This window comes from Netta rufina (assembly GCF_964035555.1).
Source record: "Netta rufina genome assembly, chromosome: 1".
Lineage (NCBI taxonomy): Eukaryota > Metazoa > Chordata > Aves > Anseriformes > Anatidae > Netta > Netta rufina.
This window is the reverse complement of record NC_140123.1, coordinates 130,676,540-130,693,924: the sequence shown is the minus strand read 5'-3', so window position 1 is coordinate 130,693,924 and position 17,385 is coordinate 130,676,540. Positions and strand designations below refer to the sequence as shown.

At 38.8% G+C, this 17,385-nt stretch overlaps 1 protein-coding gene across 1 annotated transcript in view; it reads right to left on the bottom strand.

Annotated features, from left to right (window-relative positions):
• Positions 1-17,385, bottom strand: part of ST8SIA1 (ST8 alpha-N-acetyl-neuraminide alpha-2,8-sialyltransferase 1) — a gene marked incomplete at both ends in the record, with an annotated part of 138,587 nt that overhangs the window by 100,120 nt on the left and 21,082 nt on the right. Inside the window, one exon of the mRNA XM_084297325.1 lies at positions 8,103-8,247. Coding sequence (XP_084153451.1) covers positions 8,103-8,247 — 145 coding nt within the window. The remainder of the gene's footprint in view (positions 1-8,102; positions 8,248-17,385) is intronic.

Sequence of the window (17,385 nt, the reverse complement as noted above, 5' to 3'; positions counted from 1 at the left end):
TACCCAAGGTTTAGACACCTACTTCCAAAGAAGCAAAGCTTTCATTGCCCTGTGGGTGGAAGTCTTAGTATATTAAAAAGATCACTGTCAGAAGAAAAAAAAAAAAAAGAAAAAAAGAAAAAAAAGAAAAAGGAAAAAAGAAATGCATTGAGAAAAACTTCCTTTTAGCTTCTCATCCATTATATAGAGCTACCATAAACCAAACAAACCAAATCTAACTGCTGTGCCTTTGGGCAGGTTAGGACTAACTCTTACTTGTATTTTTATCCCTCAGCACAGCAGATCATATGCCCTGTAATTACTTGTAGCCATGAGAAGCTCACTGCTCCTATAGCTTCTCATCTGTAACCACTTCCTTTAATTGTTCTTCTGCTTATGACATTTTTAGCTTATGAAGCAGAAAATTTATGTTCCTGTGAAACGGCTGAAGACTGACCAAAAGTCCATAAAATCCCCACGGTATAGTACAGCCTCTCCAGTTGTCCTAGCCCACACTGCCCTCTTCCTCTTTGGGTTCAGGAGAATCTTTTTGCTCTGAGCTTTGCAGTCCCACAACATAACATGGCTTTATTCATAACGGTGTCTTCCAGATGTTAAAAATATCTCCTGAAGTAGAAAAGCTCAGTTGCGCAGCAAACAAGAAGAAACGTGTGCAAGTACACTCTGCTGTGCATCCTCACTGCCTCTGACAGGGGATGCACTTCCATGGGGCCCCCTCTCTGGGGACAGCACAGCCCCACATCACCCAGCCTTGCCCACATTCCCAGCCCTGTCACGGCCTCTTCACACTCAGTAGACCTGTATTGACAACTCAGTAACCATACAGCCTGGGGTGCTAATAGAAATGAATAAATCAGCTGTGCTATTTCAAGTGTTTTCCAATATTCAAAAATCACTCGAAGCTAAAACACTCTCATGGCTGAACTACCCTGTTGAAAATACCTCATATCCCTTCAGTCTGAAGTAGGCTCCATGACAATCCCACTGGTTTTAATGCTATTTTAAGCGCTGCTCAGTATCAATGCAGAAGATGAACCACACTTGCTCTTCCACACCCTCACATCCCCCTAATCCCAAATGGCAGTGGATTGATCTGTGGTTTTTTGAACACCCAAGGGCCTGTCTGTAAAAGGCACTGGGGTGTGCTTGGATCAGCTCCTCTGTTACCTAGGACAGAAAGTGATTGATGCCCTGTCACTTCAGGCTGGAAACGGATGTTGAGCTAAGGTGGCTGGACCCTTTGCTTTTGCCTTTGGGCCAAACTAACACTTTGCAACCAAACCCCATCCTTCCCTTCCCTTCCATTTGCTACATTTGGAAAGGTCAGCGTCTATTTATGTACTTACGTTAACTGAGATAAAGCCAGTTTGGCATGTGCAGATAAACTCCACTACAAACAAACTCGAGGCAGATAAATCACACTCACCAAATGCAGTCTGGCTGAGTGGCTGGCTGAACACATTTTGGCAAGCCAAGAGAGACCAAAGCACACATGTGGTGATCAACGGGGCCAGAAAGCCACTCATTGGTCTGCTGTAACTTGCTTCAACAAGAGCACATTGCCCAGCCTCTCATAATTACTTAAAATTATGTATGTTGCATCTTACAGTCTTTTTAGCATAACTTTAATTTTCACCGGTAGGCATGTTCGCATCTCGTCTATATGGAGTAGTTTCAGATGGACCATGGCTTTTGCTTAACTGACCGGATATAACAGATGCTGCCATATTCCTGGTTTGCCAACAGGCTACACAAAATGGTCCAATTACACAGTTCTTAATTAGTCAGTAATCAAAGTGAGGGTAGGGGTTTCACTTAACTAAATACTAATCGAGATTTTTGATCTCAGTTACCCTGATGCTACTGAGATTACCCAGCACTGAAGCGAAGACTCATGCTCTAAAAGGCCAAAATTTGTCAGGTCTCTATATTTAGCATTTCATTTCCCAGTTTATGACAGGCACTATCTGACACAATTGCTTAGGCTATTCAGAAGCCAACAATTCAGATCTCTTTTTTTAATTGCATTCATAATGTGGGCATGTTTCTTCACAAGATATAACTACCCTTACTCATTTTCATGTTTTCCATATATTGCAAGAATATTTTTGTTTTGATTAAATGAATGTAAGACCCAAGCAAGACAGACAATTTATATTACAGTAAAGTTGATGAAGAAAAAAAAATAGAGAAAAAGAGGAGGAAAATAAAAGGGACACTAGCAAGAAACTCATCCAAATACTAATTAAAGGCAGCACAAAAGAAGTCAGGGAAGTACCACTTAGATAGTAGAATTAACGGAAGAAAATATAAGAGTGGCTCAATAAATGTTAGGTCTGCGGGCATTTCATTTCCCTACCCAGGACGTCAAGGAAAAAAATCAGGACACATATGACATCAATCAATCAATCACATATATCAATCTATTTCTCCAAGCAGCAATTAATTACAGAGCTTGCTAAGAACAGCGTACTTCAATAAGTTGGATTGTTGGTGAAAATATACAGAACACTTAACGGAAGAACAGAGCATTTCCAAAGTCAACACCAAAGTTAGTCATTTCATATGTTCTGGCAGCAGTGCAGTCCATCAAATTCTAAACCTTTTCCTTTGAGTGGCTTGCCATTTTAGACACAATTTTTGGATCAACTCTACCTTCTGGGGCAAAAACCAGTCAAAACAACTCACAGACCCTAATCATTAAGCTGTTACAGAATACAACATGCACCCTGATAACCTAGAAAGTGCCAGAGAATGTCTCCATGCCACTTTTACAAGTAAAGCAGTAACATTTTACCTGCCTTTATACTGTGGACTAGAATTTCAACATTAAACTCCAATTAATAATTTGAAAGACCTTGTGATCAGGAGAAAAGCAATATATCTGGAAACAGCTGCCAGCTTTCCCAAATTTATTTGTGGTTTGAAGCTACTTATATGATTTCTCATATGCCATTTTTGATGATTATTCATGAGACACTCATTGCAAGCAGCCATTCTTTCGTCTGACAATATTTTGCAGATGAAACTTAGAAATGATGTAGAACAGGTGGGGAATCATTTTTATAGTAATTTGAAATAATTTACTAGTACTAAGTATATCTAATTGCTTCAGGTGGAATACAATAAAATAAGAAAAAAATCAATGAGCTATTTTTTTCAAATTAAAAAGTTGAAGTTTAAGATTTGAAACTTCTTTTGAAATCTGTTCTCTTCTCTCCCCTCCAAAATAATTCCTTACATAGCAGAGCTAAAAGTCCCATTTGATTTAAATATTTTATTTTTTTTTCTGGGAAAGGGGAGAGGAGACCTCAGAAATTCATCTCAGTTCTACTCAAAATCTTAATATAAGCTTTTGACATCAAGCAAAAAAGTATATGATTTGCACAGACAGATAAATACTAGGGTGAGGTTTTTTTCCCTAATAGTAAAGATGGTCTGAAATTCAGTTCTGAAACTCTGAGGAAGAAAAAGACCTCAAGGAGTGCAAAATTCTTTCAGAAAATATTTGAAAAGGGCTTGCTTTTTTCTTAAAAGCAGGTGACTGTTAGTTTACTTTCCTCTCACATGGCTTAGAGTTACAGCCCAGCTGCTCCTGTGGTTATGGTCACATTTACTCACAGCAACTAAAAGTTACTGGGTAGAATATATGGAAGGCTGGTTTCTTCCATTTTAGTCAGATGATAAAGGGTGGAAAATGCTGGTTATAGCTTCTGTCATGCCTTGGTACAATGCAACAAGAGTTACATGATGGAACCTCCAGGCTGAAGATCCAGAAGCGTGCATGTTTCTGTCCTGCCAGGGACAGGACTCCTGAGCACTTAACAACACGCAGTTCCATTTTCTGTATAATATTTGAACCACAATGGGGAGGAACACATTTACAAGTCACCCATGGCCTTTAGTGGCCAACCTGAGACACCAAAGCCTGGCTATTCAGAGGTTTACCCAACCATGATGCCTGTAGTAGAACCATCTGCATCTCTGACTCCTCAGTGCCCCCAGCTAGGTATTGAAAGTTCCAGCTAATGCTGAAACATTACACCCATGTGAAATGCTTTAGAAAACTGGTACGTACACATTAAAATAACCTTCTTTTGTTAATATTAAGCCTATAGCAATGGTCACATGCAGACTTCATGTTTTTTGTCTCTTAAGATTGGGAAATAATGTTGTAGATCACACCAAGCAATATGATAAAGCTGCTGTCAAGAAATGTCAGCATTCCATTTATTCAGTTTAATTGAATGCATACTGCATTACCCAAAAGCTCCAGACAGTGCCACTGTAAAATGTTTTGGGAGATTTAATGCGGGTGAGGTCTCCACCCTCACCGTACCTAAGGTCATGCTCTGTGACAAGATACATCTTACTACCCTTTGCCTTCTTCTGTTGGGTATCAATAATGTACCATTAGCCTTTTCTCTCCAGCATGGGAAAGATATTACAGCCTGTGTAACATTTTTGTTTCAGAAACAAACAAGCAAATACAAAAACTTTTATTCTAGAAATCAGAGGAAAATGGCACAGAGAGAGAAGGGAGGAGGAACTACTGGCAACGAGAATTGTTGGTTCATGCAAAACACTGCAACATCAAATTTCTTTCTCATAAATTGAAATGAAACTCTGAATCTTTCAATTTCCACTTTTTTTTTTTTTTTTTTAAATTTCCTCTTTCATATTTCCTCTTGGGTCATTCAAAAGCTAGATTGAAAAAAAAAAAAAAAAGCTAGCAACAGAGTTGATAAAAATATCAGCTGAAATATTACATTCCAAAAATGGTAAAATCAAATACCATAACACTACCAAAACCTTTCAACCTTTTCACTTCAGAGAAAATTTGGAAAAAAAAAAAAAAACATTTAACTGATATTTATATTTTGATAAAATAGCATTTTTCCAATGGAAAAGCAATCTATCAAAAAATGTTGAACCAGCTATAAGAACTTTATCTTATCTACTGAGGAATTACAGATTCCTCAGAAGAAAAATATTATTTTTTTGAATCGCTCACATTCAAAAATAACTGACTTTTTGCATGTTAAGTTCTGTGATATTTAGTGTTGTATAATTCTGTATTGATGCATGGCCAGCTTATTCCATTCCATCAAATAGAGCAAGTTTATTTACTTTTGAGTTACTTTATCCTTAAGTTAATAACCAGTTAAGGTTTTGAGAAATCTTCTGCAAGCACAAAAGGCTTAAGCCCAGCAGAATGATGTGGATGGAGCCTTTATTATTATTATTTATTCTGGAGGAAATATTTTTTCAATTATATCAACATAGCTGCAGTCCTTTACATTCCTGTTGCGTCCCCTGAGTGTTTTAGAGTATTACCCATATTTTGTAAGTGGTTTTAAGCTTCTGAATACTTTTGAAAGGAATATTCATCTACACAAAAATTGCTTGCCTGTTGCTACTAAGCTAATAGACACCATTCTTCAAAGCAGAGGCCTGAAAAATATAGTCTGGTGTTTTTCTTTAAACAAAGAAAGAGGTAGAAAAATACTTAATTTAAGAATTTACTGCAAATAAATCTTCCTAAGCTTTTGAGGTTGGCCAGATTTCATCTGATAAAGGTTTACAAAATTCCTCCAGGAATAATACATTACGTTATGGAAGCAGCACTTACAAGAAAAGAGGAAGTAGCAGGGAGTAGCACATGTCAGAAATGAATTGCCTGCCAATTCATTTGAGTAACATTTTCAGAACCTGTCCTTAGCACTGTTCTGGAGTTGGAACATCTTAACTATTCAGCTTTCTCACCACCACCCCAGCAGCACCTCACCATCCTCTTTGCAGCCTGCTTGTCAAGCCAAAGGGACCTAGGGACACTGAAGTCCTTAGTTCATGCTGTCCCCCTGTATGTCTCTCCAGGGCTTCCCAGACTCTTGCTCTCAATCTGGCCAACTGCTAATCTTTGTAGAAAAGGCTTGGGAGGTGGGGAATCGCTAGACTTCCCAAGGTCATGACTCCTCTTTAACCAGCATTTACCTCTCCAAAGGAGCCCATCCAGTACTCTGCAATTTTCCATGACAGTATGTAGGATACCACTGTGACTGGGCAGAGTGCTAGATTTTAATCCTGACAAAACCAAATATGAAATTTCAAATACATCACAAAATATAATGACCTCTCTATACCAGCCCAGGTAAGGGTTTTCGAAACTGTTGAAAGGGATATACATATTTGGAGTGGTTGCTGTCAACAGCTGTGTGGTACAGAGCTTACAGATCTACCAAGGAGTTTCGTTTTCTCCAATCAACAGTGCAACACTGTAGAACAGTCATTAATAGTCATCATAAAAAAGATTTACAGCTGCTACGCTATACCACAGCAAAAACACTCTGCACACATCAGACATTTACTTGTTTATTCAGCTTACAGGGACCTGCAGCAGTGGAACAGACTTGAGGAATGCTTAGTGCAAGAGAAGCAGAGGGCCATTACCTGGCTCATTGCAATAGACACAACAAAATGACACAAGAGCAGATTAGTAGCCTGAAGAGGATGCAACTTCACGCTGTTTCACCACATTAACACAGGAAATGGCCCTTCTGGTCTCTTTTCCCTATATCTTAGATCTCTGTCACTCTTTATCCACCAAAAGAAACTAATTCAAAGTCATAACCCTTTTGTTGAGATCTGGAAACCCCTGTAGAAGTAGGTATATATATGTAACAACCTCTTTGATGTTTATTCACACCATGAGTTTAACAAACAAGAACTCTGCTACACATGTAACTGAAACAGCAATAAACGAAAAGTCTGGTGTGAATGACTCAACATTGACTGTGAGGCTTAAAAAATACCTATACCTTTAATCTAAGAAATTGAAGTAACATGTAAATCAATGAACATGTTCAGATGGTTGGCTTTCTTTAAACCTATAGCAACATAAAACTTCTCTCCTTCCACGTTCAAAAGTCATAAACTCATAAACTCATTTAACATCAGTTCATATATTAAAAATACAAGCAGCTTAGATCAATATTACAAATTCTCAGCACTCAATAAGAACACACCTAACTCAAAACACTTTTGCTGAAAAACAACAAACCATTTCTAGTATTCATAACGTAACAAGAATCAACTAAATAATGTTGTCTGCTTCTGTTACTGTGCTTACATTGCTTGCCATCAACAAAATTCATTTATTTGGAGTTAACTCGGACAACTTCACACAAACCACCTTCACACCCTATCAGGCTGATCAAAAAGGGAAGCAATCCTACATAAGAATTGGAAAGGTAGAAGGAATTATTCCAGATAATCAGCATCACGGCAATCAAGATGAAAATCTAGTTCTCTACAAACCTTTTCCTTTTGGAGACTCCTTTTAGGAGCTGGACTTGATGATCCTTGTGGGTCCCTTCCAACTCAGGATATCCTATGATTCTGTGATTCTAATTTAAGCCAGGCAAATTCAGCCATACTATGTGGCAGCAAATCCACTAACATCAATGAAACTGATCCAGTTTGAACTTGGATCCAAACACAGGCCAGAAGCTGCCCTTTAAAAGGGTTTTTTTAAAAAAAAAAAAAAAGGCATATGCCAATGACACTAGCAGATATTTAAATATTATGGTAGGAAATTTTCCTCAGGATGCACCTCCATGAACCTCACAGCCCTGTCTCATACAGCACACACACAGCTCACACTGTATCAGAGTCAATCTTGCCAGATTTGATGTTGTATTTACAGTGACAGCTTCTTGGGACACGTGGTTATGCAAGACCTGCAGTCCTTGTTGAACTGAAGGAAGTTTCTGTCTCTCGTTTTTTGAAACCACAGTCCATGAGCATAATCACTGACAGAAAACCAGAAATCACACTCTAAAAATAGCCAGAACTTATAATTTTGAAAATCAAGACTGGTGGGCCTATTTCATCACTAATATATATATTTATACATCTGGAAAGTGGACAGGGAAATATTGCAGCTATTTTGCAATTTTCAGAGCACAGAAGTAAAAAATCTGTTTTGAATTGACAAATGAAGATACAGCCTATTTCTTGATGAATATTTAGGTAACTTATTTGTACCACGTTACCATCTAGTATATTAATACTTAAAGTGAGAAGAAAAGAAAACTACCAACCTGTGGGAAGAGAGAGTAAGTTGTATTGTCAATGGTGAAAGAATACAAAAATTCCCCATCAAACCAGAGGTTCTTTCCCATGGGGGAGTTCAGCTTTGTCATCACAAAGAGCTGCCCAGGATCACAGCAGTCTTCCAGCAATTTCCTAGAAACATAAAAATAAAAAAATAAAATAAAATAAAATAAAATAAAATAAAATAAAATAAAATAAAATAAAATAAAATAAAATAAAATAAAATAAAATAAAATAAAATAAAATAAAATAAAATAAAATAAAATAAAATAAAATAAAATATAAAATAAAAGAGAAAGAAATGAGTTAGAGCTCTAGCAGATCCATATCTAAAGCCCATATTTATGTGATGACTCAGGCATCTAAGAGCCTGCAGTTCCTGGGTGCTACAGAGCAAACCTTTCATTTTCACAGCAATGTGATGTGCCATGGGTGACATTGCACATCAGTTAACAGATGCTAACAGAGAATTCAGAAACCAGAATCTAGAATTTAGCAACTTCCTCATTTTTTAATTTTTAATTTTTACTTAAAGAAGGGCCAACAATCTTTTTTTTTTTTTTTCTAGAAAATCTTAAAAGTATCCAGTTAAAAATTAAACCCTCCATTCACTTTTGAGTGGCACAGAAATAAAAACAAGATTTAGCAAAACAAAATCCATCCTTTTCAGTCAATTCAAGTTAATAAACAACTAGATTCTCCAACACACACACGAATCAGAGAAGCACCTTTCAAAGTTAAATCTGAGTTATATGAAAATTCAGAACCCAGCCTTACTCATGAACGGTAGGCCTTATATAAAACCCTGCAGTTACATAAACTTGAGGATGGAAAAATTTGGCATCTCTTTCCTGTTATTAAATATCCTTGTGCAACTTTCACAGCAGTATTAGAGTCTGCCTGGAGTGCCTGATTCAAGTCCAACTTGAGTCATCTCAGTTTGATACATATATATATATATATATACTCAGACACACACACACACACACATATATATATACACACTTCTCCTTTTCTCATCCTCGTACACTTACACTTCCCTAAATAGCTATTACTGAGCTTGAGTAGCAATTTAATTGCTGCAAGCTCAGCAATTATTATCCTGAAATACAGAATGGTGAAAAACTCCAGACGTTTGCAGAGCAAGAATATCCCAAAGCCAGCATGTGGGTAGCTCTTTAAAGGAAGGATGAAGCTCATATTAGTTTTTAATATATAATAGATACAATGTGAAACCATACATTGCACAATTATGTCAATAGAGTATTTTAATGTATTGGTGTTTGTTATTATATTAATAAGATATATTAATTTACTGTTTATTTTAAAGTGAATCCTAACAAGACTGAAGCCATTTCTAGTGGCTGTATAAGAGCTGCAAATGGTAGGCAGAAGAAAAATATCTGTTATTAGTGACTACTTAAATGTTTTGTATAACTTTCCTCCTTTGCAAAAGAGGAGATTTTACTCAAAATGAAAAAGTCATTCACACAAATACGCGTTTTTTTCCAGCTTTTTCTCAAAGTCTTACTGTTACTATTTTTTTCTCCTCTATAAAGTGATATGGAAATGATCAGTATTTTTCCTGTCAAAAACAGATTTTGCCATAAATTAATACTTTTCTGCAACTATGTGAATACTATTTTACATACATATTTCAACTGAAAATGTGGTGAAAGCCATAGAGCATACTCATTCTGATATTTGCAGGACAGGAAACAGCTTGAAAATATTGCATGACAAGCAGCAATCTATAGGAATTAGTACCACTCATTAGCTTTTTCCTCTTGTGAAGTTTAGTGATTTGCTTTGGTTATCTTCCACAGCAGCTCTATCCCCGCCATCACCAAAGGGACACATTCTGCTGTAAATCAGCAGCCAGTTTCTAGGAATAGCTGCAAGGAAGCTCTTACCCTTTAACAGCCCAATCAGCCCCTGCATCCCCACAATTAGCCAAAGAATCAAAAGCTTTTTACAAAGACTCAATCAGAACCTTATGCCACGGTGCTTTGTGGCTCAAAATTTCAATATATTGTCCCTTTCAGGGCAACACACTGTCAAATACCCACACCTTATCTAGCAAGGGTACGAGGCACATGCCTGCAGAGCGTCCTCTGCTCATAGGGCTATGAGCAGACTCATTTCCATGTGTTTGCCCTATATTTGCACCTGAATTCCTCCATCTGTGTAAATCAATAGTGGGCAAGTCAACTTTAAATGATGACCTTAAGTTACTGATAGACTACACAGTTTCTGGAGCTGTTTACCCTTAGACCACCCCTTGAAGAGCTGTCTTGTTTCCCTCTGAGCAGAGCAGAGCTTTAGCCAGAATGGCAATCCCAATTCCCAGAAAAACCACCAGGACAACCTACAACCGGAGAGGCTTCCCATCATCCTCCTGCATTACCAAAACACAGAAATCAAACTGAAGGCAATTTCAAATCGCTTGCCATATAATCTTTGCAAAGCAGCTTAAATCAGGCATGGAGTATTTTTCCAAATAAATTTGAGCACAGAGATTTGTCTGGCTTTCAACAAACTCTAGTTTGAAGCTTTAGGAAAGAAAATAACTTTTGCTTCTCTTCCCTTCACTCCCTTTTTTTGTTTTTGTTTGTTTGTTTCTATTACTACTGCAGCTTTTCAAGAAAGTATAGAGTAATCAAAGATCATCTGGAGCCTCCAAGTACAACTGCATAGCAAAATTAAAATTTCCAACTGAAATCCTGCAACTCATATCTTCATTGAAAATCCAATCTAAACAAGAAACAAAAATAATCGATAACCCAGTAGAAAAGTAACTAGGGAATGTTCTATATTAATGGATATTAATGGATCTTTCCTTAACCAGGGTAAATGGATAAGCTAAGGAACAGCTCTCTGTATGTGTTTGTGTTTTTTTTTCCCTAATCATCTGACTAGAGATATATATATACTCTTCCCTCTCCCTAAAAATGCATTCTTCCAGTTCATTCTTCATTAATAAATCTATTATGAAAAAGCAGTAGGTGTCTCCCCAAAGGCCAGAGATAGGCAGGTCACTAGTTCAAGTATTATGCACCTGCATGTATTAGCACAAAAAATCTTGTGAACACACATGCTTTCTATCACAAAAGAATGATTATAACTGTCTCACATTATTCAGTCTCTCTTTCTGATCCAAATCCAAAAATTATAAAGTGAGAGATGTTCCATAAACATACACATTAAGAAGGAAAAAGGTATTCAAAGGGGAACTGAAGTGGGGCAATTTCAGGTTGAAGGAGTCTGGACAAATTTTGATGAACTTGATTCAGCTAAAGTGTTACAGTAGAATTTGCAAAATTGTAGCAGATTTTAGTCAAGGATTTCAATTCACTGCAAGCACTGATTCATTAGCAGGACATAAATTATGTACTTTGACTCAAAGTTATCTCCAGTTCAGAGGAGGCCTGCATATGAGAGGAATTAAATGACCTGAATACTGGTATTTAAAAGGCACTTTGCACGCTCAGACCTGAGAGCACTTAGGGACAAATCCCACTTGTGAGAGAAGCAGGATAAAAGTTACTATGTGAATCTCACTTCAGGCATCCAAGATATCAGGCTGCATTGGGCACCAAGCAGGTCATTAACTGCAAGGCACTATTAGCACTTAAGTGATTGCACATCAACTCAAGCAGCAACCTCTGCTCAAGGTGGGAACTGAACAGCACTTCTGAGATGTTAGCCACATCCCCGCGGTAAACTTTGCTGAGGTTAAATCAGCAGACATTGCACACTGAAAGAAGCAGAGTGAAATAGTTGGTGCCAAGGATCCTACACCCACATTATATGATTTTCATGGGATTTGCTGCAGACCTGTTCTGGTCTGCTTCCACAAAGAGCCTGTGAGTGGCTGTGGCACATCGTGCCTAACCAAAGCATGGTAAACAGAGACAATCAGGAAACGTGCCTGAAAAGCCTACTTCTCACCAAAGGGCTAATATAGATGCACCCTTTTCCACCTAAAAGCAGAGAGGAAGCCAGACAACCTTGGAAAACCTAAACCAAAATTCAAATGCACCGTCAGTGAAAGATCTTAGGTAAAAATACTAGACTATTAATTCTTGAACTTAAGCTAACAAACTTCTCAGTTTGGTTTCAGTTTGCAGCCACTTAATGCTAAATCTTACCCTGATTTCACACTGGTCCCAGTGAAAAATGACTGAGTGGCTACATCAAGCATACCAAACATCTTCAGACTGACAAAGATAGTATCTAATAGTGGAAATGTGCAATTCTAAAGCAGAGGCTGTCAAACAGGAAGTAACCTTTCGCTATCGCAAGTTCTTCAAAAAGTGTTGTAGTCAATGGCTGAATGTCCAGGTGGAGATCAGTAACAAGTGTCGTTCCTCCGGGGTCAGTACTGGGACTGGCACTGTTTAACATCTTTGTCAGTGACGTGGACCCTGGGATTGAGCACACCCTCAGCCAGTCTGCTGCTAACACCAAGCTGCGTGGTGTGGTTGACAGGCTGGAGGGAAGGGATGCTATCCAGAGGGACCTGGGCAGGCCTGAGAGATGGGCTTGTGTGAACTTCATGAAGTTCAACAAGGACAAGTGTAAGGTCTTGTATCTGGGCCAGGGCAATCCTAAGCACAAATACAGGCTGGGAAAAGAATGGACTGAGAGCAGCCCTGAGGAGAAGGGCCCGGGTGTGCTGGTTGACGAGAAGCTCAGCATGATCCATCAATGTGCGCTTGCAGCTCAGAAAGCCAACCATGTCCTGGACTGCATCAAAGGCAGCACAGCCAGAAGGGCAAGGGAGGTGAGTCTCCCCCTCTGCTCTGCTCTCATGAGACCCCACCTGGGGCACTGTGTTCAGCTCTGGGGCCCCAGAACAAGAAGGACATGGAAGTACTATTACAAGTCCAGAGGAGGTCCACAAAGATGATTAAGGGGCTGAAGCATCTCTCCTGTGAGGATAGTCTGAGGGAGTTGGGGTTGTTCAACCTGGAGAAGAGAAGGCTTCAGGGAGACCTTACTGAGGCCTTCCACAGGAAAGCTGGAGAGGGACTCTTCATCAGGGAGTATAGGGATAAGACAAAGGGGAATGGCTTTAAACTAGAAGAGGGTAGATTTAGATTAGATATAAAGAAGAAATTCACTCAGAGGGTGGCGATGCACTGGAACAGGTTGCCTAGAGAAGCTGTGGATGCCCCATCTCAGGAAGTGTTTAAGGCCAGGTAAGATGGGGCTTTGGGCAACCTGGTCTGGTTGGAGGTGCCCTTGCCCATGATGAAGGGGGGAAGGGGAGTGGAATCAGATGACTTTTTAGGTCCCTTCCAAACCAAAACCATTCTGTGATTCTCCACATGTGGAGCAGCTCCTGCACACCCAGCACAACACTATAACCTCTCCAGCTCTTTGACAGGCCTAAAGTTAAGGGCTTAGGCCTGATCTTAAATAGAGCAATGGGCAAAGGTGACACAGCACAGCATGGCATACAGGGGAAAGAAGAAGGGACAAAGATTATTACGGCCTACAGGTGCCCTGATTGTTGACACTACCAATACCCCTTTTTCTGCCCCAAGGTGACAGCACTTTTACAGCAAATCCTCCCCACACACTTGCTGAACCACACACAGGTCCCCAGCCACGTGTGCAGAGCAGTGCACCAGTGCAAAGGCAAAAATTAATGACTGAGGTTCAGGTTCTGCTTTGAGATACAAATAACAGGTCAAACCAACCGCTTTAGTCAGATTTTGCTCAGCTGCTGGGATTTAACTGATATAGTACAAGCCTACATCTGGTGACTGGAAAACAGAGCCATGAGATGACAGCACAGGACTGCAGCATTTGGTCTGACAAAACATCCTTTTGTTCGCATTTCAGTTCACATTTGCCTCAACTTCCCATGTTTTGCTTTGGGAGTACATGAATCTGTACACCCAGGGAAAAAAAAAAAAATCTGCCCTTGGAGTTTCAGCTGCTAGTTACTCAAAACAGGGCCTTCACACACAGCCAAAGACTGGCAGCCCTGCTGACATCCAACGTGCAGGTGGTCATTTGGGTTCTGTAGCAAAGGTTTGCACAACCCCTTTTCAGTGTAGTTGTTTAATTGCTTCCATCGACACATCCCACAGCAGAGGCAGGAGGACACCTCTCTCGATAGCATCTCAGACTCCTGAACTCAATCCGCACCTACTTGCCAGCACAGGCATGCTGAAGGAACCCGGCACTAATGCCCCATCAGAAATCCCATAGGGATTAGCATCATTGTCAGCTCTTAAACTGAGCTGGTCTCACCAACACTGTGAGGCTCAAAATCTAATCCTGATATTCTCTAAACCAGGAATTCTTCAAAGTAATGTTTCTATGAGAATAATATTTGCACGCATTTTTCCAAGTTTTGGTGGCAGAGGAGAGCACAAATAGTGAAACTGTTGCTAAATAGTGAAAATCTTGCTTTTTACAATTTTATACCCAGCTCAGAGCTTGAATTTTTGTCACTTCAATTTTGTTTCTTTTCTCTCCTTTTTTTTTTTTTTTTTTTTTAATAAAAAATCCCTCCACTTCTAGGATTTCACCCTCCCCTGTGATGAGTGGAAAAGCTATAATTTCCTGAATTTCTCAACTTTGAACAAAGCTTTTCACTCCTTCCATCATTCTCGTGGCTACTCTCTGTTTTTCAAAATCTACTTCTAAATATATGAAGCCTTGTAAATAATATTTTTAGGGTAGTCAACCCCTGACAACTACAGGGACAAAATGACTTCCCTGCTATTGCCCATGCATCCCATATCTGAGGTCCAAACACATTTATCCGATGAACTATTCAGTGCTCCTTGTCACTGCCAATGATTCCCAGGATGAGGGCATCCATCCGTAACTGCAACCTGCACTCTGATTTGTTAAAAATGAGATTTCACATTTGACATTAGGAAGCTTAGGAGGTCACTCAGACTGGTCTATCTCTGGGCCTGCCTCCTGGATCAGCTACTGCCCTGCTCCTTTTCTCATGTGGAAATTTTAACGTTCACTTGAAGATCACTGATTAAAAGAAATGTGGAGGGTCAAGCATCTATCTGTGCAAGTTAACAGATGGACACATTCTGAATTCATTCATTAAACGACCATTGCCATTCAAGAACTTAAAAAAATCTAGCCCCACATCCCATCTCCAACAGCAGGCAGTGGCTAATGCTTACAGACATAAAAGAGTCCTCTCATATAGTCACATAAAGGCTACAGTTTTGGCCATTTTTTGCTCTGAGCTGGCAGCCTGAGAATTTTATGACTCTACAGAAGGCTACATAAACCATTCAGTAACAGTAAAATCATGGATTTGTTTGCAGTCAGTGTGGCTGCATGAGCTCATGGATGCATTTTGCATTCAGCTTCTAAATATTCTGTAAAAATATCATTAGTTGGGTTTGGTCACATACTGTATTTTTATTTCCAAACAAGGTCAACCTAACACTTATAACAAGGGGTTAGCTTGAAGAAATCACTGAAGCTTCAAAGCTTAAATGGGGTTTACAATATTGTTGTGTTCAAAACATGTTAGCTTGCATCTTAGGAAGGATAGAAGACAGCAGGTATGAAGAATCTTTGAGTGGAATGTAACAGTCTTGTCTTATCAGGGTAGATATCCCACACACGAAGCTCTTGTTTCATATATCTAACTGCCTCTGTATGAAAGCTGTGGTAAGAACATGAGTAAGAGCCATGAATTTATTAGGAAGATGGAAGGAAGAAGCTGTCGCCTTTCTGTTATCACCAGATGCTAACGGGTGCACTCAACGCGTCAAGTTACACAACACAGAGCCACATGGTCTTTCTCCTTCACATCAAAAACAAAATTGGCTCTTGCCACTAGAGAGACTGCCACTGCTCTCTATAGTAGAGTTTATCCCACCTGAGATAAAATTTAAAAATAAATTCAAGAATATGATCTTAAAATCACTTTTCAAAGAACATCACGGACAAGAGTCCAAAATAAACAAGAGAACAGCCAAAGCAAATGCTCTGTATATTCATAAAAACACAACAAATTATTATTTTGGGGGTGGGGAAGCAACACTAGTTTAAGTTACAACTAAAATCAAGATATTTGCCAAAAACATTTGAAGGCACAGGACATCTAAATCAAGAGAGCATCACTTTGTAGAGTTTCATTTCTGAAAAGTCCCCGGTTACCTAAGCCTGAAGAATAGGTCAACATGCAATGAAAAGGAAATATGAAAAGGAGTGGACACCACAGAGCAGGACATAGAGATAATCTGTTCTACTTCCCAAACAAGATTTCTACAGTATAAAATTTTTATGAAGACTGAAATCACAGCAGTTTTTGTCCTCATATTTATGGATATATTTTTCCTTGTTATGAAACTTTCAGACTATTTCAATGCCCCCTGCATCAATTCCTTTTCTCTGGACTTTACAATGGTCATGTAACATTTTCCCTGCATTCCTCAAGAGAGGAAAGAGATCAAGACAATAAGATCACAGGCAGAAGCAAACCAGGTACTAAACTGCATAGACCTGCAACCTGCATGAAAAGAAAAAGGTTGCAGAAACCATGGGTGCTTCTTAGAAAAAAGTACAGTTCATGGGAACTACATCCATTAGTTTAGTAGTAGAGTTGTGACTTGTTAAAGTGAGAAATTTAATAACAAAAGATTTGAATAATTTGAAACAAACAGACAAATTAATAGGGAAGTGGAATGGGGGAATTATGAAATTAAACACTTCCATCTTTTCTGCATCATCAGTATCTTTTCCTTTAGAACTTTCTTCCAAGTCTTTTTGAGGTGCCCAAAAGGGAAACAAAGTATTTTATGTAACTTTAGAGTATTGTATTTTGGGGTTTTCACTGTTTTAAAGTCACTAAACAAAACATCTGGTGCCACCTGCACAGTACAGTTAGCGGTTCTGCTTTCCAGATTGAAAAAGAAAAGTAAAACTGACTTTTAATGTTGAGTATTGGGCTACCCTGTATCCTTACAAGGCTGGCACAGTGCAAACCATCTTGCACAAGGCAAAATCTGAGCTGTCACCTAGCATCATACCACCCTAATCTGTTATTGGTTTTGCCCATTATTTTTTTTTTTAATGTAACTTAGAACAAATGATCTCTTTTTTCAAGAAACGTACAGAGTATCAAGGAAAACATTTTTCCTCTACGCTCCAAAACAAACAAAGCAAAGAAAGATAGATTTAGTGTTTAAATCATCAAGGATCTGAAGTCTTTTATTCTTTTTCTCAAACTTGCCTATACTCTGCTCTATCCAAATTGAACTGTGGCTC